Below are 24586 nucleotides of genomic sequence, written 5' to 3' on the forward strand. Positions count from 1 at the left end.
TAACCCAAGCCCCCGGCAGTGCTGCCCAGACCACGATGCTCTACAAAAGGCACAGTCTGGGAGCAAAGTGGTTTAAATCTTCTCATATTCCTCAGGAAGAACATGTACGGCCTTTAATAGAATCTCCCCACTGTCACAATCTCATTTTTGCATGTGCAGTAAACCAGCAAAACTGCCTTTTTTTGTGTTCCCAAGTGTTTGCTCAGCAACGCGAAGTCCTTGCTCACATTTGCTCAGGTCATGGAAAAAAAAAAAAAAGAAACAAACAACAAACTAGAATCGACTTCAGATGGGAAACTGGATTTGAGTTTATTTCCTACACCCCAGCCATGAAGGGAAGAGAGCACTAAAAAAGAAAAGCCCGAAAGGGATATAAATAGAGAACATCAACCTGAACTTTTCTGCTCCTCACTAATTGCTTGTGGCTTTCAAAATCTGGGGCAGAAGTTTGGTTTTTAAAATGAATATTTAGTTTGATGTTAATAAATAATGCAAACGACTGCGTGGGCAGCAATTGCTCCTGACGTGCTCCGCTGTGGTGTGGGGTGACAAGCAGCAGGTTCGCCGTGCAAAACCACCTCTGATTTCCCCTCATCAGCAACTGGCTCCCCAGCTTCCTTTTAAAAATAAGCAGAGAAAAAAAAAAAAAAAAAAAGGAGAGTCCTGCTCTAGCCTAAGGGCTGGGAAATTGTGTTTCTTCCTCACAAGAGCAGCCAGAGCTTTTCCCTAGAAAGCAAAAAAAAGAGCCAAAACCCAAAGCGCTGCAAAATCACCTCTGTGTTGGGCTGCTTGTCCCTGTTTGGGGTCGGGGAGATGCTGGAGGGACAAGGAGTTGGGGACAGCTGGGGGAGCTCCTTGCACACAGGGCCGGGAGCCGGCCGGGCTTGGGGCCAGCCGCCCTCCCTCGGAGATCATTTTCATGGGGCTTTAGAGGGTCCAATCCAACCGCCTCCTCCCTTCGAACCGGGGTGGGAGCTGCAAATTGGTCATCCAAAACTTTGCCAGCTCCAAAAGCCCATTGATTTGCTCCGGGGCCAGTCGAGGAGGAGGAGGAAGGCGTGCGGGGGAGGAAGGAGAAGCAGCTGGGTGCTGCCGGGGGGCTCAGTGCCACGCGGAGAGGGTGGGGAAGGGTGAGCGTGCCCATCATCGGGGCATCGGGGCTGCTGCGCGGGGAGATGCCAGGGAACCGCACGCTCCGGCTGCAGCACGGGAACCGCATCGAGGCCCTGTGCGTGCTGGGCACCCGCATCTCCGCCGACGTCTACGGGTGAGTGGGACGCCCTAACTCTTCCCTTTCCTCCTCCATCTCCACACCTCCACCTTTCTTCTCACCTTTCCTTCTGCAAATCCCCCCTCCTCGCTTTCCCTTCTGGTCCCCCAAAACCCACAGCCCTGACACTGTGTTTTAGTGGAATTTATGGGCAAAATCCTCTTTGGGCTTTGCAAATCTGCACGAGTCCTGGGAAAGCTTCAAGCACCCGCGTTTGCATGATACGGTATTTACCCCGGGTTTGATCCATGCGGTCAACAGGTCCAGTGTCATCTCAGAAAGCTGCTGGAGAGCGGAGGGATGAGCAGGAGCCACAGGGATAGACTGCAAAGGAGGGGATGCAGCTGGGAGAGGGGAGGAAAACAAGATCTCGTGACCAAGCAGTGTCCTGGGAAAGCATGCAAGTCCCCGCAACACCAACCCTGCTCCCCTAAAACAAACCCAACGCTGCCCTTCCAAGATAATTATTCCCCCCAAAGGAAAAAGTTTAAAAGCTCATTTCATGGTTAATTCTGGACTTTGCTGCTTTTGCAAATCTCACTCCTGATATTCAAGCCAAGCAGCACAGTTACAACTCATCTGGCATCTCTCCAGGTCAAATCTCCTCCCATTGGGATTCCCAAAACCCAGAAACAAGGAAACCAAACCAGTTTTTCCATGCATAATTAAATGTAATTTAACAATTTAAGAAACACCCAGGCAGCAGCAGCAAACGAGTGCTCAGATTTCCTCTCCCCTCGCCCCCCACCGATGCAGGTTTGGCGGGACCATCAGCATCCAATAAATGATGCTGTAATGGTGATACAGCGTGAGGTCTCGGGTGTCAGGAGAATGCACGCTCAAAGGGAGCCTGCACCTCAGGAGCTGCAAGAAGCCCAAAAATAATAATTCCGGCAAACTGGGGAAATTAGGGAAAAGGAGCCAGGAGAGGGGAAAGGGATGCACGGAGCAGCTGGGGAAGGGTAAGGACACATTGGACTGGGAGCGATGCAACACCAGCTGCTTTGGGGTTGGATAAAATCACCCCAAAAAATTAGAGTTTCCCATGGTAAAGTCTCTCAGCTGGGTTGCCACGCCGTTATGATGAGCTGTTAAATACTGACTTTGCCTTGGTTGGAAAATAAACATGGATTTCTCCATTGAAGTGTAAACCCAAGTTTGGTTCCAATGGCACCGAGTGCTTTGGCTGGGATTATTACAGATCATAATCTGCACCCATGGCTACAAAATAGACTCATTTTGCTAAAATAGCGTGTTCTGCCCTAAAAAAAAGACACTTCAAGCGTTCCCAGGCAGGGAGGAAAGGGCAGAAAGGTGCTGGTGGTGAGCGTGGAGACGCCAGCGTGCCCAGTCTTGGCTGTGTTTTGGGCAGTGAAATTAATTGCAGTGAGAACCAGGTGTTTTCGGTGCAAACCTCTAAAAATGCAGAGTGTTTTCGGCAGGGCGGCCCCGGCTGGGGCAGTCTCCTTCAGCGTGAAGCACACGGAGGGGGTGAGCGTGGAGGTGGCGTGCCGGGGCCAAGCAGAGGTCAGGTCAGCCCCTGGCAGAGGGACACGGTGGCCGCTGGACGAGGGGACTGTCCTGAGGTTCAGCATGAGCCGGGCCAGCACTGAGGTCAACGATAACAAGGTAAGAAGTGAGGTGCTGGGGTGTGGGACCTCCACAGAGGGAGAGCATCCTTCCTCAACCAGGGATTTGGGGGGTTGCAGGTAACTGTCAGCTTTTACGCGGAGGGAGGGCAGCCCATCAACCAAGCCGGGGTCTTTCTCACCGGCATCGGTGAGTACGAAGGCTTCTGCAATGCAGCAATCCACCTCCTCAGTCCCTTGGAGTAGGGTGCTGTGATGTAGGGGCAGAGATCAACCCAAGTTTGCCGGGTCTGGGGGGCTTTTGCATCCCCCAACCTCGCTGCACCCTGGGATGATGGTGGGGTCTGTCCATCCAGGGATCTCTCTGGACGTTGATGCGGACCGGGATGGCGTGGTGGAAAAGAACAACCCCAACAAGGTAATTCAACCTCTTCCACTGCACAGAAGGCTTGCAAGTGTCTGAGCTTGCTAAAGATCCAGTGGGGTGTTTTAGGCAAGCTGGACCTGGGGTTCTGAGGGACACGGGGCCATCCTGCTCGTCAGCTGTGACAAGGAGAGCCCCTTCACGCCGGCATCGGACTGCGATGACGAAAGGGTGTTCAGCAAAGAAGGTAACACAGCTTCCAAAAAAAATCATATAAAGCAAAAAATGCTCCATTATTCCTGCTCTTTAACCTTTTTGGAGATGAAACTTTGCTTGGGAACCATCTGCCCATGAGCTGCTCTCCACCAAGCTGCTGAGTAAGCTTCCCACATGGGAATTTTTTTTTTAATGCCATGAAAACTAATTGTGGTCAAGCAGGGGCATGAAGCACGGCCAGGAAAATAGCAGAGGTGCCACTGATGGCAGAGCTTGGCCCAGGGATGCTTCGCACGGGTGAAAGGAGCTCGGGGTGAGGCAGCCAGGAATACACCCGCCTGTTCCTGGAAAACTAAAACCACACGGAGCCGGTGCCCATTGGCTTTTTGAGGCCAGGGACCGGCTGTGCCAGGGCTGTGGTGGTGGTGGGGGAAAAGGGCATTTGTTTCACAGCACAGGTCACAGGTTTGCTATGCTAGCAGGACCGCAGGTTGTTTTTCCAGCTTGCAAAAGCTGGTAGCAAGGGAAAAGCAGATTTCTTGGCATGGGAGATGCAAACCCCAGGAGGGAACATGCAAGCTGGCCAGAGCTGCATGGTGCAATCATCCATCACACAATTATTTTTGTTTGATTGTGCCCCAGATTTGCTGGACATGTCTCGGATGGTCTTAAGGACCGAAGGGCCACCGCGCCTGCCCCGGGGGTACGAAATCATTCTCTATATTCCTGTTTCTGACGCCGACAAAGTTGGGGTCTTTTATGTGCAGAGTAAGTCCTTCCTCACCTCCGCCTCTGTCCCTTCCTCCTCATTTGTGGTGCTTTTGAGATCCCTGCAAGCTCTTTTCTTTCTCTTTCTGACCTTGTCCTCTCCATGCTCTTCAAATGGCACTTCTGAAGCAAATCATGCCCTCAGCATGCCTTCTCCAAATTTTTCCAACATGGAATATTCTCTCTTCTCAATCAGTTGGAAAACTTTGGAGATTAACAAACACATGGCCACAAAACCATTTAACCAAGGTCATCCAGCAAAGGAGTAGCAAAAAAAAAGCCATGTTTCCTGACACCCAGATGCTTTGTGCATGATGGCAACATGCTCTACAATACATTTTCCCCTCCTTGTTCCTTGTTATGGGCACAGTGATTTATTCCCTGGGACCAGAAGCCCTCATCCAGCCCAGAAACATGCCATTAAATAGAGGCAGTCTGTCAGCAGGAGGGTTGGTGGCATCGTCATCCCATGGCAGGTCAGAGGGGGCTGCAAGGGCAGAAACCCCATGAAAACATCTTCCTCATGACTGCTCCAACCAAGGAAAGGCCGAGACATTTTTCCTCACCTCTCTTCTCCACGACTGCAAAATTACAAGCCCCTTAACTCCTGTTTTAAGGTATTTCTGCCAGATGAAGTTGTATCCACCCACGGAGGGGGAGAAGCTCCAGCACAGAGGGATTGTGGTACCTCCTTGCACACAAGCAAAATAGGTTGGAAACCACCGCTGGAACATTGGTAATTGCCGACCTCCCCGTTTCTCTTCTTGCAGATCCCTTCTTTGGGCAGCGCTACGTCCACGTGCTGGGCCGGAGGAAGCTGTACCACACCGTGCAGTACATTGGTGGGGTCGCTGAGCTCGACTTCTTTATTGAGGGGCTCCGCTTTCCTGATGACACCTTCTCTGGGCTGGTCTCCATCCATGTCAGCCTTCTGGAGACACTGGTTGAGGTCTGGGGGCACCAGGGAAGGGGTGCAGATGGGAGGCTGCAACAGTCCAAGGGGCATGAATGGAGAGCAGTCCCCATGAATTTACCGCAAAAATGGCCTCAGGGGTAGAGTGTTTGGGGGGAATAGTGATAAACAGGGTGTGGAAAGTCCCCGATTTCTGCTTGCCTCCCCCAGGGTATCCCCCATACACCAGTATTCACCGACACAGTAGTGTTCAGGGTAGCACCGTGGATCATGACCCCCAACACTTTGGCACCGGTGAACGTCTTTGTCTGCAGGTAACAGCCAAGGGTTGACCCTTCCCAGTCAAATCAGCATCAGCCCCACAGTCTCCCTGGAGGTGACCCAGACAAGCTGGGGAGGTGATGGGCAGGGGGAAGGCAGCTGCCTGCAGGGGATATCCATCCTCCAGCAGCCCTTCACCCCCTTCTCTCCTGCCATCCACTTTCCCAGCATGAAGGACAACTATCTCTTCATCAAGGAGATAAAAAACCTGGTGAACAAGGCTGGCTGTGAGCTGAAGGTTTGCTTCGGCTACATCAACCGTAGGGACCGCTGGATGCAGGTAGGTGGGTACCAGAGACGGGGTAAAGCTTTCCCTCCCCGCTGATGTGCCCCATGTGGGTTTTCCTCCCTTCTTTAGGACGAGATTGAGTTTGGCTACACCCATGCTCCCCACAAAAGCTTTCCAGTGGTGCTGGACTCCCCTCAAAATACAGGGCTGGAGCAATTTCCCATCAAGAAGCTGCTGGTAAGACAGGAGTGGATTCCTTCACTCTGAGTATCCCCGCAATGGGCTGGTTTTTCCTCTCCTCTACACCTGTGAATATGCAGCAGCTCCTGAGCAGGAGAGGAAAGGAAGGCATGAGAGGGATCAATTTACTTCCTCGGAAGAGAACAAGATGCAGCCAGATGCCAAAAAACATCCCTGGGGGGGCTTCTTTGCCAAGGCAAAGGGCCAGCTGCAGGCAGGGCACACAAAGAACGCTGCCTGGGAGAGCAGTGACCCTGGCCAGGGCATTTTGGGAGAGTCCAGCAGAGACAAGCATGGAAAAAAAAGATGGATTGAATGATGCCTTTGAGATATCACCATGCAGAAAGGGCAGGACACCCCCAAGTAGCCACCAAATCTCTGCCCCATACACCCAGCCAAGCCCTGGCAGCAGCATCAGCCCTGGTCTTCTCTCCTACAGTAACAGGTGAAAAGTGCAGCTCACTCTTTTTGCTGCGCATCACTTTGAGGAAGGTTAAGTGCTTTCAAAAGCATTGAAATACATCATTTCTCATGCCTGAGATGAGTACATGCAGTCCCAGCTTCATCAGGCGGGATGGGAATAGCGCTCTGATCTGCTCCTTCACAAGTAAGCTGGGCAGCCGCTCCTAGCTGTCCTCTTTAGGCATTGCTTTGCTTCATATTTAGAGAAGCAGTTTCAGCCTTTGGAGCTGCTAACACATTTTACTCCAGTTTCTGCTTTGAAGTCTCCCCTAATCCCCACTGCTATCTTTCCAATCTCATTTTCCAGCTGGGAATATTTAGCCAAATGCAACACGCACGGGTCCTCCTCTCACCCCGGCCAAGCCCTAAGCCTCTGGGACCCCACACCAGGGAAAAAGGAGACAAGAGGGCATTAGCCCCTCAAAATCAATCTGGAACTGATAGGACTTGAATGTGATCCACAAACCTGGGATGAACAAGCGCCTTGACAGTCAAAACCGTACCAGCTCCATGGTTTATTAAACTGAGATAAGCTGAGAGCAGGTGTGTCATGCTTAGTCCCTCCCGCAGCACCCACGGAAAGGATCTGACCCCCGGCCATCCTCCAGATATGGACCCCAAAAATGCACAGGGAGCCTCAGGGAAGGGTAACAACAGCTCCCTGCTGCTCCAATCAACCTCAATTTTAAAAAAAAAGCAATTCCTAGATCATAACCATGCACCCTCAGGCCTCCCCGCTCATTTTTACTGACCTGTACATTCAGTTTACTGCTAAGGACACCCAACACCGACAAATGATTGGGACTTCATGCAAACCCAACAGATACCTGATCTTGTCCCAGGAGCTGCCCTGCGCTCCAAGCCCATGTTGGCTTGAACCAGAGAGCAAGGACAGGTTCAAGGCAGGATTTTTGTCCCACCACTGTCATTTTTGCCCTGTTTTTAACATTGCCATCTCTGCCTTGGACATTTGATGCTGGCACATGACAACCAAGGGTTAATTACCCTTGCATGCACAACACCTTCAATCCCAGATATACTAAGTCTTGAAAATCAGGGCTTAAATAGGATTTAAGTGAAGTATAGCCCTTAGGGTGACGCTTGTGCCTGGGATGGATTTACCCTCAGGGGCTGAGGTTCTTCTAGCTCGACAACAGCCATCCAGAAACTCAGCTTCAGGGCTACCCCAGCACCTAATTAGCTTAATGTGGACACTTAAACATTGGCTGCAGGATAGTAGAGATCTCTCCCTGGCTCAACACCGCAACTCTGCCCCTGGCATTTGCCATTTACTACTGAGCTCAGATGACCCAGAGACCTTTATCTTCTTGCCTTTCCTTTAGCCTCTCCCCATCCACGGACAGCTTCATTCTCAATATTTTTACCCACTGGAGCAGGTCTGCGCCCAGCAGGAGGGATAAAAGCTAAGACATGGAGGCAGGGGGGGCTCGGGCCAAAGCCCACAGCAATTTCTCTTTCCCCAGGGCCCCGACTTTGGCTATGTGAGCAGAGAGCCCCTTTTTGAAGCCATCACCAGTCTCGACTCCTTCGGCAACCTGGAAGTCAGCCCACCTGTGACCGTGGCAGGGAAGGAGTATCCCCTGGGGAGGATCCTTATCGGCAGCAGCTTCCCCACGTAAGAGATGGGAAACCCACATGTTTGGGAGTAAAGGAACCACAAGTGTCCCTAAATATCATCCAAAAAATCACATTAAGAGCCTTAATTAGTCATTCCCTGACCAGCTGCAAATCTGGTACTCTATGGAGTGCATGCACCCAATCTCTGCCTTCACATTTGCACCCTCCTCTCTTTCCTCCACCTTGATAACAATTTGTGTGTATGTACATATTGCTGCATAAATATTTATTCCCCTTATTCCCTCTCTTGGGGGTATTCTGCCCCCAGATCTGCAGGCAGGAGAATGACCAGAGTAGTGCGGGATTTCCTCTACGCCCAGCAAGTGCAGGCTCCCGTGGAGCTCTACTCCGACTGGCTGTCCATGGGCCACGTCGATGAGTTTGTCACTTTTGTGCCCACCTCTGATGCAAAGGTACCCCAAAACCCCACGCCGCTCCGTGATTACTCTTCTGAGATACTAATCCCATTGGGGAACCTCTAGGGAAAACCCCAAAGCTCCTTTCCTTGACAGTCCCAGGCAGTTATTTGCTTGGGTTTTCACCCCTGTCCCCAACATGAGGGCTCTGAACACAAAAAGGGATTTGCCGAGCTAATAATCAACACAAATAGAAGAAAAAAGGTGCCTGCAAAGGTAGTCCAAGAAATTTAAACTTCAATATTCATATGGGCTGGCTAGGGTTAACAGCTGCTTAGCATCTCCCAGATATTTTCAGAAGCTAGCTCTTTCCTCTGTCCTAGTTTTTACTGCTCCTGACACAAGACTCTTACCCCTGGGGAAACCGTGCTTTGACCTGGATGGTTCAGAAAAGGAGTATTTATGCACAGACATCCCTCACAAACCCTCGATGCAGTGCTTTTGCCCTCCCCAGGGCTGTGCTAAGCCCCTGTAAGAGATGCCATCAAGACCACAGCAAGCAGCCTCCTGCACTTCACCGAGGAGACCATTTCTGCTGGTGGAAAGCAAGCCAGGACACACACGGGGCTCAGACCCTACAAATTCACAGTTCTCAGCTTTCCATAGGATTAGCTTAATGCTGATTTTGGGCATCTCCTAGGAAAATCAGAGCATGATTATTCATTTACTCCATCCTCCCCCCACATTACAATGCCAGCCCAGAAATGAAAAAATACCACCCTAGACAGCAGCCACACCCCTCACTCCCCATCTCAGCTCACTCAAACCTTCAGCAAACCCCCTCCCAGGGGTTTGTATATCCCACCCGGGGTGGACAGGCTTGGGCACAGCTACAGCCAAAAAATTGCAGTTTTCCTCCCTGTCCCAGCAGCAGTTTAACCCCTCAGGGGTGGTTTGGTGGGTATTTGCCAACAGCATAAATCACTGCACCTCATTCAGGTATATCCCATCAGCACCGCATAAAAAAGGCACTAAATAACAGCAAACCCACCTAATTTTAATAGTTTAAGCTTGCAAAAATAAGTCCCTGAGGTCCCCCAAGGCTTTGGATAAGGGACTTTTGGTGACTGCTCTCCCTCCCGTCTCGCCCCAGCGATTTCGGATGCTGATGGCCAGCCCCGCGGCGTGCTACAAGCTCTTTCGGGAGAAGCAGAAGGAGGGCCAGGGCGAAGCCACCATGTTCAAAGGCAAGGGGACAGCGGGTGGCTTTGGCTGAGCTTTGATGTCAGCTGAGACAGCCAGAACCGCCCTGCAGAGCAGCCGGCCTGAGGGCGGCAGCGCCTGACTGACGTGAGGGTATTGGGGGGACGTGGGGACCTTTTCCCACCCAGTTGCCCTTCACGGCTGGCAAGCGGGATGCCTGCCCACCATACCCAGCCTCCTCAAACCCTATTTTGGGAAACCGAGTGGGACAGAAGGGATAAAGCCCTCTGCACGGAGGGGATGCTTGCGTGGTGGGATGGAGCATCTCTGTAAATGCCAGCAGAGCTCCAGCACAGAGTGGGACAAACGGGGGCTCTCACGTCACCCCCAATTAGCACCGTTTCTTCTCGCTCGCCCTTCCCTCCCTGCAACAATGTTGTTATGGTTGGCAGTTTGAGCATCCTTTAATTGCAGTTTTGAACATCGTCCATCCACAATGGGGTTAGGGGAAGGTCTCCATACCTCTGCAGGTCCCTCTGGGTCACTGCCACATGCCCAGGACCCAGATGTCCCCAAACAAGGGGTGGCTTTTGTGGAGGTGGCAGCTCTGGTTTTATGGAGCTGAGTGGAGAAATGTAGCAGATGGTGATTCCTGTGGGCAGAAGGATGGATGATACAACCTTCCCAATGCTCTCTCCAGTGGGCAAAGGTTTTCTTCTCACCCAGTTTCCCAATAAACTAAGAACTGGGACTCCCGGCAGCCTTAACCCCAAGCTCAGGAAATCAGGATTTTGGGGACTTTTTCCATCGCTGTACCCCGTCTTAAGCCAGGCTTCTGCTAGCACCACTTCATTTTGACAGGGGTTTGCATTTGTAGGGTACTTGGGGACAGACACGAAACGGGTCACCATTAACAAGGTCCTTGCCAACGACATCCTGGTGCAACAGAACCAATATGTCCAGGTAATAACCAATATTTCTCATAATAATTGATATTTCTTGCAATAGCTGCCCCAAGGTGGTGCAAACCCTTAGGGAGGTGTTGCATTTTGGCTCTCCTCCTGCATGAGATGGTTTTGGGGACTGTGCCCACCTGTGTCCCCCACCTCGACCGGCTCTTCTCCATCCCCTCCAGCGCTGCATCGACTGGAACAGGGATGTCCTCAAGAAGGAGCTGGGTTTGACGGAGGAGGACATCATCGACCTGCCGGCCCTCTTCAAGCTCGACAAGCAGGGCAAAGCCGTGCCGTACTTCCCCAACATGGTGAGGGGGGTTCCTGCTCCTCAGGTCCTCTCCAAAAAACAGCTTATTCAGCCAGGATGAGTCCCCAAAATTGTCCCAAAAAAACACAGTATTTACAGCTGCCCAGAAAAAGAAAATCTTTCCAGCCAGGCTCAGATAAGCCCAGGTCTACCATAACTTTGTGGCTGGGGTTAATCTGTGTAGCTTTGAGGCGGAAACCTTTCAAAGCGGTAAAATTGCAAGGTGTGATGTGTGTTTTAATGATAAAAAAGGGGAAAACGATGCTGGATTTGGAGGCCTGGGGGAGGGTGGCTGCAAAAAGTGGTGTCGATGTCCCATTTTGGGGTGAGGCTGATGGAGGAGAGTGGCCAGCGACTTTCCTTCGGCTTCATCAATCCCGATGCTGCTGGGCTCCCCTTGTGTCACCCCACAGGTCACCATGATCATCCTGGCCAGGGACCTGGGCATCCCCAAACCCTTCGGCCCCATGCTGGAGGGCGAATGCTGCCTGGAGCGGCGGACCCGCTCCCTCCTGGAGCCGCTGGGCCTACGCTGCCGCTTCCTCGAGGAGGTGGCCTCCTACCACGGCAGGTTTGGGGAGGTCCGCTGTGGCACCAACGTCCAGCGGCAGCCCTTTGCCTTCAAATGGTGGCATGTAACGCCATAGCGGGGCCTCCTTCCCCCTCCACCATTGCCCCAGTGGCGTTTTCAACGTGTGTTGCTTGCAATTCAGTTCATAAATAAATTTGCTGTGAGGAAAGAGACGTGGAATTAAATAATAACGGGTGATAAATGTGAGAGAACGGGAGGCAACCCCTCAGGAAGGGTGAGGCAAGGGGGACGCCATTTCGGCCCTCAGCGCCCACCATTTTGCCCTGCCTGATGTTGGGGCAAGTGGGAGGGTCTGGGGACCTCCCCTCCAAAAAGAATGAGGCTGGGAATTAATGGAGGGACGCACAATTCTCCCCCCTCTCCAAAAAGGGGGAATCCAGGGGCCCTGGCCCCGACATCCCGCCTTGTGCCACAGAGCGCGCCACACTCAACATGGCGCTTGCGGCCGCCGCCACTCCCAAGATGGCTGCCCGCGAGGCCACGCCCCTTCCTCCTCTCGCTGCGGCGCTCTATGGGCGCGCGGGCGGTTCCTTCCGCTTCCGGGGCGGGAGCGGGGTCGGAACTGCGCAACGCCAAGATGGCGGCGGCCGTAGTGGGAGTCTCCTTGAAGCGCGGTGTCTCCTCACGGCTCCTGCGGGCCGGCCCGCGGCCGGTGAGGGGTCTAGAGCCCTCCTGCCCGGGCAGTCGGGTGGGGGGGTCCTCGGGGGAGGCGTGGCTGAGGGGTTGGGGGGAAATGGAGGGGTTGGAGGGGGTGTGAAGGGAGTTGGGGGCGGGTCTGGTGGGCGGGAGGGGCTGTGTGAGATCTGGGGATGGGCAAGAGGAGAGGGGGCTGGGGAGCGGGAGGGGGTCCAGGGTGCAGCACAGGGTGTGAAGTGGGTTCAGAGTGGGTAAGAGAAGGGGAGGTGGGCTTGGGGTAGGGGGGCAAGAGCATGTGTGAGGTGGGTGCTGGGGAGGGTCTGGGGGCAAAAAGGAGTGGGAAGGGGTCTGAGATGGGTTTAGAGGGGGATAGAGGTTGACAGGAGACTGAGGGGCACGGGAGATTCAGAAGGGGTTGAGGAAGCAATGTGGGAACAGGCGGAACAGGGATGTGGGGTAATCTGGGGAGAGGTAGGGGCAGGTGGCCTGGAGGGGAAAGAAGCTCCTGGGGGAATACTGTGAGGAGGTGGTTTGTTGGCCTGGAGCCGGGTGGAGATGTGGCTGGGAGCTTCTGAGGGCAGTTTTGGGGCAGGGAGAGTCTTCAGGGCTCTGGAGGAGGGATTGTCTGCAGGCACTGCAGGAGCGCCTGTGGGTCGCCCCTTAGTTTTAGGATTATCTTGTCAGCCTCATGGAGGAGGGAGCCCCAGGATAGGGGTGGTTACATGCGCGAGCATACACTACTATAGAAAATCTGTGGGAGGGTTTTCCCAAAACTGTCTGAATGCCCAAATACAAAGCAGTGATGGGTCCTGCAGCTCTCACCCCAAACATGTGGCCTCAAGTCATTTTTTTTGCCTGGCTAAGAGCCACCCAAAGGGACCTAAGGGCTCTTTTGCTGTTGTTTGAATACAGATATGTCGGGGAGCGCAGACAGCAGCTGCGGTGGCGCCCCGTATCAAGAAGTTTGCCATCTACAGATGGGATCCCGACAAGCCTGGGGACAAGCCCCGCATGCAGACATATGAAGTGGATTTGAATAAGTGAGTATCTCCCTTTAGGGAGAGGCTTTGCTGCTGGGCAGGTGCATTGGGGCTGTGTGTGCATGCAGGTTATCTGACAAGCGATAATGGAGGGTGGTTGCGGAGCACTTGAGCTGACAGCTAAAGGTGTCAGCAGTCTCATTAAGCTTCAGGGACTGTTAAAATCTTGTTGGAGTGGCCAGGGAGGTGGTGCTCAGCCATGTTACAGAGCACCTTATCCTCACACCAGGTGAGATCAATGTTAATTTCCTGATAAATCTTAGTATGATCATGTGGGATTGTTTTCCTCTCCCTCACCTGTTGGTGCTAAGTGTGACAAATAAAACTGTACCCCGAATGCCAGTGTCTCAATAGCTGTCAGCGGTAAAATGGTCACTTTGTGACTTCTGTGAGGGAGTTTGGGTTTGTGAAGGTGTTTGTGAAGGTGTTTGTGACTTTAATATATTTATTTATATGGAAAATTCTGGGGCATGTTCTGAAAGGAAGCTGTTTTACATATAGCTCGCAGTCCCAGACCTGGGAGATAAGGTGGAAGCCTTATCGACTCTTCTCATAGTTTTCTTCGTGTTTAGTTACTTATGATTTGCAGGTCATGTTAAACTTGTAGTAACCACCTGCATGCTTTGGTGTAGCTATGGCCCAGAAAGCTCTTAGTTCTCTGATTCTGCGAAGGGGTGCAGTTTTCCCTGTGGTGCAGAAACCTTTGCATGGGCACATGTGCCTTGATTTCCCTGAGCTCCAGTTGCTGCTGTGCTCTTGCCAGAGGAATCACCTCAAGCCCTTTCTGAAAGCTTCAGATACAAAGCCACGCAGCTCCCGACTTGAGAAGCACATGACAGAGAACTCAAATTTGTGTGACTTGCATCAGTTAATAACTTCTGGGTGTTGCCTTGTCTGCTGTATATAAAATTACATAAGTTGTCCAGGACTGTTTGTTTTTGTGTGCAGCATTGCGTGTTGTGACTAATGAGGACACGCAGACTTGTTAAAACCTGACCCAAAAGGAGAGAACCGGTAGCAAGGCACTTGGTTTTCAGTTGTGCTCTCTGAACTGTCTCCAGCTGAGCCAGATCTTCTGGGCATCAGCAAAAGGAAGGGCTTCTCTCCCACCCTGACCCTGGGGTGTGCTGAGGCAAATGGGTCATGCTGCTGATCAAGAGATCTCTATCTTGTTGCCTTGGATTGGCAAAAAACCCCCATATTCTTAACTGTAGTTGATCAAAGTCCTTTTAGGTGCTGTTTAGTTGGGTTGCCAGAGATCAAGCACTGAGGCTGGAGGGGGGGAAATTACACAGGTTCATCAGCTTTGTTTTCTGTTACAGATGTGGGCCTATGGTGCTTGATGCTCTGATCAAGATTAAAAATGAGTTGGACTCCACTCTGACCTTCCGCAGATCGTGTAGGGAAGGTAAGAAGGAATTTCCAGCCTGCTAAACTGAAGATTGTCCTTGAAGACTGTTTGTTGCCGACAGTGTACATGTAACCACTAGAAAACTTCAGGGTAGATGGCAGCGTACCACTCTCCTCTTCCAGCTGTTGCGTATGAAATACCACAGTGAATCAAGTAATAAAGTTAAAGCTTATATTCACAGGGTGTAATCGCACAGCACTGAGCTATGAGCAATATGCTTAAACAGCCCCAGTCGTTCCTGTTTCTGTCCTAATCTTGTTCATCTTGCTGCCCTCCAGTGACGGACTGCGTAGGGAAATACAGCAGGAGAGATTACAACAGCAAAATTGAGGGGGCAGAGGTGGCAAATGGGAATGAATTGTAGGGGCTGCTTTATCTAGTGCTGCTTTGAAATAAGAAAGGGTGTAACTGGAAGAGTGCTTATGACTTCTAGGAATAGCTTCAGGAATCTTTTTTTGGCCCTTTGACTAAGCTACATGATTGATTGAGGAAAAGGCCATCTGGTGGTTTTACATGGCAGAGCGAGCGGCTGGTTCTCATGCAGGTACAAATCAGCATGTCTCCTTAACTGCATTAAAACTTACCTGTCCAGGTGACTTTCCTTATTAAAAAAAAAAAAACTAATTCCTGGGTAATGTTGGGATACTGAGCTTAAAATGATAGTTGTGGAAATGCAAGGAGGGAGGATGCCTTTACGGAATGACCTTTGATTTAATTAAGTGGGTTTGCAAGTCTGAGAAAGGTGTCTAAAGATGTTTTGACTTGGATCTAAATGAAAAGCATGCTTTAACGCAGCCGTTTCCTGTAGAATCTGCATAGCAGGTGGAGGAATTTCATCTGGTGTGCTTGTTCTCACTGTCTGATACTCAGATAGCCAACGCTGTGGGAATTACTTGCCCTGAGTACTTTGAGAACCTGAAGACAGATTTTTCAAGCTGGACTGGTTCAATCTTGCCCCTTTTATACCAGGCAGGAAAAAAAAAACCAAACAGTTGTTGTTGCATACTCAGGCCTGTGTCTGCAGCCCTGGTTCCCTCTCCAGCTGACTGGAAAATACTTGTAACCATTCCTCGAGTGGGAGCAATAACCTCATTCAAGTGCCAGCCTTTATCTGGCAGCGAGGGGCCAGTGCATCAGGTGCTGGGGCGGGCTAGCCGTCACTGGGAGGAGCAGTGGCATTCCTCTGACTCATATCAATTGATATGTGTCAAATTCTCCGAAATTAGAGTTTTGCCCTTTCAACATTTGTCTTGTTGATGTTTTAGGCATCGCTCTGAATTGGATACCAAGCTCCTGACCTGAGCAGTATCTGCGACAGTTCTGCAGTGGTTTTTCTTGCAAAGCTTGGCCTTTCCTGCGCTTCATCTGATCCTTCTATTACTGAGGGATCATTAGTGGTGTCATTTAATCCATTTGTTAAGCTATTTATATGGTGTTTGTTCTGGCGAGTGTCTGTCCTCTCACCTTTGGGAGTTAATGAATGCAGTTTATGGCACCACTCTACCCTGCTGCAGAAGGCACAGAAAGAAGCTTCTGTCTTAGGGACTTTGTTTTATGTCCCTGACCTTCAGGGATGCTTTTGACCGTAACTAGGGCTGATGGGGGATGCGCCTGGTTCCCATGTTACAATCTTAGCGTTAGCTGCTTCGCATCGATACGAACTTGTGCTTCAAACTTATGAACAAAGCTGAATGTCTTCCCCACCCTAAGTAGCATGTAAAATTAATGAATGATGCGAAAGGGATGAAGTGTCCAAGCCACTTGTTTTCTGCTGTGGAAGGAAGTTCAACACTGAGGATGTGTTTGAGCTTTAATGAAAATGACTCCTGTGTTTGTTCTTTATTTAAATTGCAACGTGTTTGGCCCAATGGCAAGTTCTGGCGTTTTCCTTGTCACGTACAGAGTTTCTTGAAGACAGCCTGAGGGCATGTTTGGGGCCAAGAGGATCTTCCTCGAGTAGGATAAGAGGGTAAATATCTAATACTTTCCTCCTTTTCCCCCACTCAGGCATCTGTGGCTCTTGTGCTATGAACATTGCAGGTGGAAACACACTGGCCTGTATCAAAAGAATTGACCCCGATCTCAACAAGATCACTAAAATCTACCCTCTCCCCCACATGTATGTGGTGAAAGACCTTGTTCCGGTGAGTATCTGCCTCCCTCAGCTTGGGACCAAGGGTTCCAGGCAGCGTGGGGTTCAGATTGGCTGGGAAAGGATAATGCTGGGAGGTGCCAACAAGATCAGGTCTCACAATTCCCTTGTTACTCCTGCTGGTGTTCTCTGGCTTGGGTGGGTCTGAGCTTCACAGCAGTGACTAAATCTGTCCTCATTTGGAGGAATGTGGCAGGTTGAGGTAGAAAATGCCTTCTTCTGTTGGAGTGGTAGCAGATGTTCAGTCTCTCATGCATCAATTTAGCTTAATAAATGTGACCTCTTTGCCTTTTGACTCCTAGGACTTGAGTAACTTCTATGCACAGTACAAATCCATCGAGCCTTACCTGAAGAAGAAGGATGAGTCGAAACAGGGCAAGGAGCAGTACCTGCAGTCCATAGAAGACCGTCAGAAACTGGTTACTGCTTCTTTTCTACTGTTGGAATCCCTTCCAGATAAGACCAGGGTTAAACGTTAACATGCAGTAGCTTCTAGTTCCTTTAATGACAAAGCTGTCTGGTGCAAAACCCGACGTGGGTGGAATGTGCTCCCTGAAATGCAGTGTCATGGCATGCCAGCATTGCTAGGGGTAACGTTTGCTAATGAAATGCAGTCGCGGTTGCGATGGGGCCTCTGATCTCATTTCCACCGTCTGCGCTGCGAAACCGTGTGTGTTTGTGAAAACACTGTGAAGGCTACAGGCTTGTAATATTCCAGTGGAGATAAGGCACTGCAGTTTGTGCCGGCGTGTAGCTCTGGGGCTCAGCACCGTCTCGTCTAGCTGCAGCATGCTGAGCAGCGTGCTCGTGTTGCTGCTTGCTGGGTTTTACAGCCCTAAAAACTAATGGCCAAAGCTAAACCCTTTTGGATGGGGAGGTGCAAGCATGATGTGTTAGTGCAAGTCTTCCGCTGCCTGTCTTGAGCACGGCGTTATTTTAAGGGGATTTTCTGGGAATGTGGTGGTGTTGGTCCCAAGTTTCTGCATAAAGCTGAAGGGTGTCTGAGGAGCCACGTGAACAGCTGGGACATAATAGCTTTTTAAAGAGCTGATAGTGTGGGTAAGTTCTTATCTGGATTTCCTTGGCTGCCACAGTAAGTATCATTAAATCATCAGTTTCTCTTTGGCCTCTGACATGTTTTGATGGATCCATCACTCGCTTCCCAGTTCAAAGCTCGACCTGTCAGTGCTCAGCTGGGATCGTTGCTGTGGTGCTGTCACTGAGCAGGCACAAAGTGGGCGAGCAGCCTAGATTTTGGCAAGTAGTAAAAGAGGTGAATATGAACAGCAAAGAGGAAGGCTGATTAAAGGGGATTCAGTGAAAACATGTGAGCTGCAGCCTAATTCTCTGCAGTGATCTTTGAAAGTTTTCCATGATGTGAAGTTAACGTCGATGAATAGGTCATGTGCCCGAGAGGTCGCAGCACCGTGCGACTGGTGCTGTGATGTCTTAACAACCGCAGGATTTTACAGTCTGAAAGAATCTCTATCCACGGGCAACCCTTCATAACGTTACATGATCCATACGAAAAGGGACTCTCCCTTCACGTGGTTTTCATAAAGCAGCATCCTTGAAATCACTTTCTCATTCAAGTAGAAATAAGCAAACCTAAAAGTGACTGCAAGAGCTGCCTGAATCTTTCTCACAACTAATAAGCTTGCTTTTTATCTCATTGCTGAAGCTTCTCTTGCTTTGAGAACAGCCTGTGTGCAGGAGAAACTTGGATACAGTGTCATCTGAAAAACTCCCACCTTTTTCTTTCAATCATTTGAAATGTTACAATTAGAAATAAGACAAATTTAGGGTGAGAAGGTAATTGTGACTTGCCTAGCTTTCCAAAAGACTAATGCAGTAGATCTGTTACAAGATCCCGGGAGTTCTAGCATCAGGTATCTTTCTAGACTAAATTTAATGAGACCTTTGTCCCAGAACAACTTTCAGATGTGTAAATTAAGCCAGACAGGACCCTGTCTCTTAGCCTGGGGGGTTGACTGGGAGACTTGGGAGACCCTCTGTTCTTCAGAGTTTGTCTTCTACCCAGTGTCACTTCCACATAGGTCTGACTTTCTTTTCTTCAGGCCTGAAATATAAAGGCCTTAATCTCTGTAAAAATGGTGAAGTGGTTAAAGACTTGCACCATTTCCATTCTGTAAATGCTTGGGGATCCCCTCAAAGCACGTGCTGAACTAGGAGCTATCCTCCCTTAGGCTGTTGGGCAGACTTTGCTCTTCCTTCTCTCCTGTAGCGTGGCCTTAATTGGTTATGTATTTGTTCCTTTTCTTGGCCATTTACTGGGACAGACTGGAAGGGAGGAACGCAGGAAGATCAAGCAATTTTCACATTTTTCTTCAGTTTATGCTTTTTCCCTGCGTTGCCACAAAACCCTAGCTTGTTATATGGGTTGAGCTGGGAGGATTGTGTGCGTCTTGTTTCAGAGGACCTGCATGTAGGAATCACTTTCTTCCAGTGGTGCTTCTTCAGTGTAAGGTTTTTGGAGCCGCTCTGTTGTGGCAAGACACTAGAGGGGAAAGCGGTGAGGGGAGCACGTGCTCTTGTAAATACCCTCTTTTAAAAAAAAAAAAAGGTTTTGTTATGGGTTTCTGGAGTGGCTTGACTGTGGTCTCCCACCCCTGTGCAGGACGGACTCTACGAGTGCATCCTGTGTGCCTGCTGCAGCACCAGCTGTCCCAGTTACTGGTGGAACGGGGACAAGTACTTGGGTCCTGCAGTACTGATGCAGGTAAGGACGGACCCCGTTTCTCAGGGGGGGAGCTGCTGAGGAACTCCCCATCTAAGAGCAGTACAAATATTTGCGAGCGCAGGTGGGATAGTATTACGTAGTCCAGATCCTGGACCAGAATTCCTGAGTTAGGTGGTGCTTTTAAAATCACACACTGATTGCAACACCTTGGAGAAGCATTTGGTGTGTCCAATGCCACTGACTTTCAGGCCTATCGCTGGATGATTGACTCCAGAGATGACTACACAGAGGAACGCCTGGCACAGCTTCAAGACCCATTTTCTCTCTACCGTTGTCACACTATCATGAATTGCACAAGGACCTGCCCTAAGGTATGTGTGTGTCCTGCGTACGTCCCTTCTAGGGTTACTGGCTCGTTTCCAAACACCCTGCTTGAAACCAGTAGGAAAATACTCGCTTTAGCTTTTGTTTTCCTTGCCTTGGGTTGTTCAACCTGAAACAGTGAGTTACCAGCAGTCGTGCTTATGATAGTGACTGTACAAGAGGATGTGGTAAAGTTTGTATTACACATATCTTCCTTGTGAGCAAGGCTGGGACTTTGAGAACCTGTGTTTCCAAGATTTAGGATGCTTTTCGTGCGAGGGACACTGCCAGAAACAGTACAGGGAAGTTTGTCCTGCCTCATCCCGTCAGTGGTGTGAGCTTTGGGTAATATGTTTAACACCCCCCCCCCCCACAGTGCAACCTTAAACTCCAACAGTAGCAGCGTATTGTGCAACTCGTGTAATGGAGAAGACCTCAGCAAGTTTTCGACACCTTTGGGGAACATGTTTTATGCTGACGTCCTGCTATCAGGGCATTTCCCAGACGGTCTGTTCTCTCTAGTATTTCTTTCGAGAACTGAGCAAGCTTTCCCAAATCAGAGAGCATGCCTCTTCCTCGTCTTGTAATGACCTTGTGCCTGTTGTTGGGCAGATTATCAAGTTTTGCTCTCCTGCCAGCTGTGCTGTTTTCTAGCCAGCCTTTGCTTGCACCTGGTGGCGGTGGAGTAATCCTCCTTGAGCTGTGAAATAATATAAAGGCAAATGTCTGAGTAGATCACGGATGTGGGGAAGATGAGATGCATGAGATCTGGGTTGATGTGTTTGTCAGGAGCACTGCATGCTGATTTTTCTGTGTATTTTTCTAAAGTGATTCACTGACTACAGATAATGCCCCCCTTTGTATGGGGAGCTAGCTTGTGATCTGGTGTCAACCATGGTTCAGCTAAAGGTGAAGGTTTGACTTGAAGATCTGGCTGTACGGAGGAATGTACGTAGTGTAGGGAAATAGTTCTTGTTGTCAAGTTTGAGACACATCTATGGTTAATAACGCCTTTCCACTCACATGCTCTAAATCCTGGCTATTGTCTTCATCAGCCCTGAAAGGCTGCATGGTGAGCTTTGCACCAGGGTAATTTCCTGGTCGTTCTCTGTCCCACAGTGCTGCTGCTGTAATCACGACAGCGCAGGGCAGCTGTGATCCCTCTCTCATTTTGAGATTAGGCACGCTTGGTTTGGTAGCAGTGCTGCAGGATTAAGGGCCTTTGCAACATGACATGTGTCTATATTGTGGAGAAACCTTCTTAGGAAAGCTTAGCTGGCTTTTGTGTGAGGAGCATTTTCACATTGTGACTTAGTGTTCTTGCTCACTTCTAGTGTCCTCCCATACACAACTTTTTTTTTTTTTTTTCAGACAAGGAGAAAAACCACCTCTCTTGTACTGTCACTGTCAAGCTTTTCCAAGGCAGTTTCCTGCCTCCAGAAGTCATCTTGTAACACCCATAAAAGTGTTGAATTCAGTCCTACTTGAGCTTTATTAAAAGTTCCTATCGCTCTGCCACTCATTCTTCTCTTTGATCCTCGCGTTGCTGATTAAAACCAATCCTCCAAAGTCAAATGAGCGTTTTTCTTCGAGCGGTGGGAAGTGCTGCTGGTTCAGCCTCCAGGTAGAGGAGGTGAGCTCCCAGCACTGCGTCTCTACTCCAGGCTGCCTTGCTCCTTCCTTGTAAATTGAGGCTGGAGTGCAGCAAACCTGCATCAGCACACCTTAACCGAGGGGCTCTGCATACCATAATGTTCAACCTGCCTGGAGCAGGCTGTTGAGAGCTGGCCCTCAGCCTCCTCTAACCTCCCAGCTTTAAGGAAGCACGATATTAGGCTGGACTCCAGCTTTTAGGGGAAAAAAGGGTGCTGAGCACCTCCTCTGCCAGCTATTTTTGAGTAGCGCGTATTTCTGAGTTTATTACGACTTAGATCGGGGGGAGGATGCTCTGACATGCTGATGTCCGAGGAGCTAACAAACTTTTCCTTTTTAGGGTTTGAACCCTGGCAAAGCAATTGCTGAGATCAAGAAGATGATGGCAACTTACAAAGAGAAGGCGACCGCTGCGTAATGCTGTTCCCTGACTGGAAGCGTAACACACAAACGTGCTTTACCTGAAAAGTAATTTATACATGATTTAGCAAGAGAAGGTTCCAGCAAGGAGTTTGGCATTTTTCTCATAGGTTTGCATGTACAATAAATACTGTAAAGAACAAATCTGGTTTGCAGTTTTTGACTGTGCGGGCAGTTGGGTCACCTCTGAGGCTCTGCTGTGGGATGAAGTGGCCCTGCAGCAGAGATGAACAGAGACAGAATTTCTGCAGTGACCTTGATCCCATGTCTTGAAAGCAAATGCCTGTGTGGGAAGAGTAGGAAGCCCTGTGGCGATTAGCAAGAAAACAATGGAAGTGGCTGGGAAAGGGGAATGTTGGAAGAATCTCACCCTGTTCTGAAATCCCCTGGGAGCTCCTTGGCGAGGAGCAAAGTGAGGACCTGGAGCTCCCAGGGTGCAGGCAGGTGGCAAAATACCTGTGGCCGTGCCACTAGGAAAGAGGTGTCTTGCCACTGCCCTGCTGGGATGCTTATTTTCATTCCAAGTCCTAAAGTAGATGAGATTTATCACAACAGGGCTGAATCTTTCTCTTTGCTCTAGTACAAGTGTTTTTTAGCTCCAGATTTCTCAAACTTGTGATGTTTGTGTAGGTTGTTGCTTTGAAGCAGTTGTTTGCAGTCGCAGGGGGTGGAGAGAAAGGAAGTGCTTTCTGTTTTGCTGTTTACTACGTTTAGACCAAAAAAAAAAAAAATAATAATTTGAAAACTTGTGAAAACTTCTAGACATGTCATGATGCTGCTTCTGAGATGTGGTGTGGTAACCAGGATGCTGCCAGTGGGCAGCAAATTGGAAGATTGAGGTGACGTAAAAGTTGTGCACAGCTCTGGAAAGGCTTACCCCAAAAATGACCCTGTTTTTCCATACATTTATCTATATCCTGCAGTAAGGGAACCTTGTGGCTGTGTCAAGAAGCCAAGCTGATGATGGTGCCTTAATTTCCATTTACAGAAATACTTCTTTTCCTGGAGCTAATGCCTTCATTCCCAAGAGCTCATGTGAGACAGACCTCCCTAGGTCAGAGATTTTACACTTAAAATCCACGTGTGTCGCGCTGCTCTTCCATGTCACTGAATTCCCCCCATTTTCTGTGTCTGGAGTGAGCTGTGGTTAAGGATGGGTGAGCGCCGGTCCTGTGTGCAGGTGCTGTGATGGAGAAGCCCCCTCAGCTGATGTTAGACAGCAGGGACGTGTTATCAGTCCCACAATACTGATATTTCTATATTTGTTGCATCCCTGCGCTTCGTAATCTCATCTGCTAAAATCCAAGGGGCTCCCAGCAACAGCTTGTATAAAAAGAGCTCTGTGATCCCCCTCCTCGCCCACTACTCCCTTCTCTTTAGTTAACGTGGGTTTTTTTGAGCACAAATGAACTGGGTTTTGCCTTGTTTTGTTTAAAAGCTAGGCACGCTTGCTGAGGGTTGGGTGGAAACGCAGCGGGGTGCTGAGGAGCCGAAGGCAGCCCCTTGCTGCCGTGGCAGTCCCTGCGCTGGATGAGGGGTTTTTTTCTGATCTAATTAGCAAAATCTGCTTCATGTTTGGCTTCGGGAGGAAGCACAGGCTCTACCTGAGGCCCATTGGAAGGAAACATTGGCCTTATCTCCCCTCCTGTGAAAGAAACAAAACCCCTTGTGCAAGGATGGGTGCAGTGGGGGGGGCAGGAGCAGCCTTTCTCGTGGTTGTTCGTATTTCTGACTGGTTCTGCAGCAACTGGAGCCCTAAAAATCCCCGCTTCGGGTGCAGGGGTCTGCTCCGGGGGTGTTATTTGGGTCTGCACCCCGTTATTGGCTTCAAAAATCCCCTTTCCTGCAGCTTTCCAAGTGGGAGCCCTGCTGCAGTGGGAGCTGTGGCAGCATGCAGGGGGTGCAGCCAGGGGGGGAGAAAAGGGGGGGCTGCAGAGCCCCTTTTGGGGCAGAACATGGTGTATTTTGTTGCAAGATACAGGGATGCAAAACCCTTTTTTAGGGCAGAGCCTAGTGCCTTTCCTTACAAAATATGGGGGTGCAAAGCCCCTTTTGGGGGCAGAACCTGGAGTGTTTTCTTGCAAGATATGGGGGTGCAAGGCCCTTTTTGGGGCAAAATGCTGTGTATTTTCTTACAAGCTGTGGGGGTGTAAAGCCCCTTTTGGGGGCTGAGCCCTGTGCGTTTCCTTACAAGATAGAGGGGGGTGTGCAAAGCCCTTTTTGGGGCAAAACACTGTGTATTTCCTTATAAGCTGTGGGGGTGTGAAGCCCCTTTTGGGGGCAGAACCTGGAGCATTTTTTTGCAAGATGGGGGGGTGCAAAGCCCCTTTTGGGGCAGAACACGGTGCATTTCCTTATAAGATTTGGGGGTGCAAACCCCCCTTTTTGGGGGCAGAACCCAGAGCGTTTTCTTCAAGATATGGGGGTGCAAAGCCCCTTTTGGGGGTCGAGCCCTGTGCGTTTCCTTACAAGATATAGGGGTGCAAGGCCCTTTTGGGGGCAAAACGCTGTGCATTTCCTTACAAGATATGGGGGTGCAAAGCTCTTTTTGAGGCAGAACCCCGGTATTTTGTTTGTGGGGGGTGCAGCCCCCCCCCCCCCCCCCCCCCCCCGGGAGCCCTGTGCCCTGCCACGGTGGGATTGCAAAACGCCGGGGGTGGGGGGGGGGGGAAGGGCAGCACTCGGGATGTTTCCTTGCTTTTTTTTTTTTTTGCCTTTTTTTGGGGGTGGTGGTGGTGGTAAAGAACTACAAGTCCCAGCAGCCCCCGCGGGCCGCCCTTCCGCCG

General features: G+C 50.3%; 2 protein-coding genes across 3 annotated transcripts; both read left to right on the forward strand.

Moving 5' to 3' along the window:
* Positions 1 to 1083: 1083 nt before the first annotated feature.
* Positions 1084 to 11479, forward strand: LOC141933393 (protein-arginine deiminase type-2-like). Of its 2 annotated transcripts, none has more exons than XM_074848014.1 (16): positions 1084 to 1267; positions 2713 to 2899; positions 2980 to 3049; positions 3216 to 3277; positions 3353 to 3470; positions 4082 to 4207; positions 4978 to 5156; positions 5331 to 5434; positions 5610 to 5721; positions 5800 to 5907; positions 7857 to 8008; positions 8279 to 8423; positions 9520 to 9628; positions 10462 to 10532; positions 10705 to 10833; positions 11246 to 11479. In XM_074848014.1, exons 1-16 carry the CDS (start codon positions 1176 to 1178, stop codon positions 11477 to 11479), a joined length of 1998 nt encoding a protein of 665 aa, XP_074704115.1. In that variant the 5' UTR covers positions 1084 to 1175. The 2 variants fall into 2 exon arrangements, with proteins under 2 accessions (XP_074704115.1, XP_074704116.1); XM_074848015.1 differs by having other exon boundaries at positions 9520 to 9613; positions 10447 to 10532.
* A 471-nt stretch (positions 11480 to 11950) lies between these two features.
* On the forward strand, positions 11951 to 21944 carry SDHB (succinate dehydrogenase complex iron sulfur subunit B). Its single transcript, XM_074847991.1, has 8 exons — positions 11951 to 12076; positions 12973 to 13100; positions 14423 to 14508; positions 16519 to 16655; positions 16966 to 17082; positions 19302 to 19403; positions 19613 to 19735; positions 21721 to 21944. The coding sequence occupies exons 1-8, from the start codon at positions 12002 to 12004 to the stop codon at positions 21796 to 21798; spliced, it is 846 nt and encodes a 281-aa protein (XP_074704092.1). The 5' UTR covers positions 11951 to 12001; the 3' UTR covers positions 21799 to 21944.
* Positions 21945 to 24586: the final 2642 nt, after the last annotated feature.

Source organism: Strix aluco, chromosome 22 (genome assembly GCF_031877795.1).
Source record: "Strix aluco isolate bStrAlu1 chromosome 22, bStrAlu1.hap1, whole genome shotgun sequence".
Lineage (NCBI taxonomy): Eukaryota > Metazoa > Chordata > Aves > Strigiformes > Strigidae > Strix > Strix aluco.

Coding starts and splice junctions, on each gene's coding strand:
- SDHB (XM_074847991.1), top strand. CDS start 12,002: ATGGCGGCGGCCGTAGTGGGAGTCTCCTTGAAGCGCGGTGTCTCCTCA. Junction 12,077..12,972: donor TGCGGGCCGGCCCGCGGCCG/GTGAGGGGTCTA, acceptor GTTTGAATACAG/ATATGTCGGGGAGCGCAGAC. Junction 19,404..19,612: donor GTCCTGCAGTACTGATGCAG/GTAAGGACGGAC, acceptor ACTGACTTTCAG/GCCTATCGCTGGATGATTGA.
- LOC141933393 (XM_074848014.1), top strand. CDS start 1,176: ATGCCAGGGAACCGCACGCTCCGGCTGCAGCACGGGAACCGCATCGAG. Junction 5,157..5,330: donor TTCTGGAGACACTGGTTGAG/GTCTGGGGGCAC, acceptor TGCCTCCCCCAG/GGTATCCCCCATACACCAGT. Junction 5,722..5,799: donor GTAGGGACCGCTGGATGCAG/GTAGGTGGGTAC, acceptor TCCCTTCTTTAG/GACGAGATTGAGTTTGGCTA.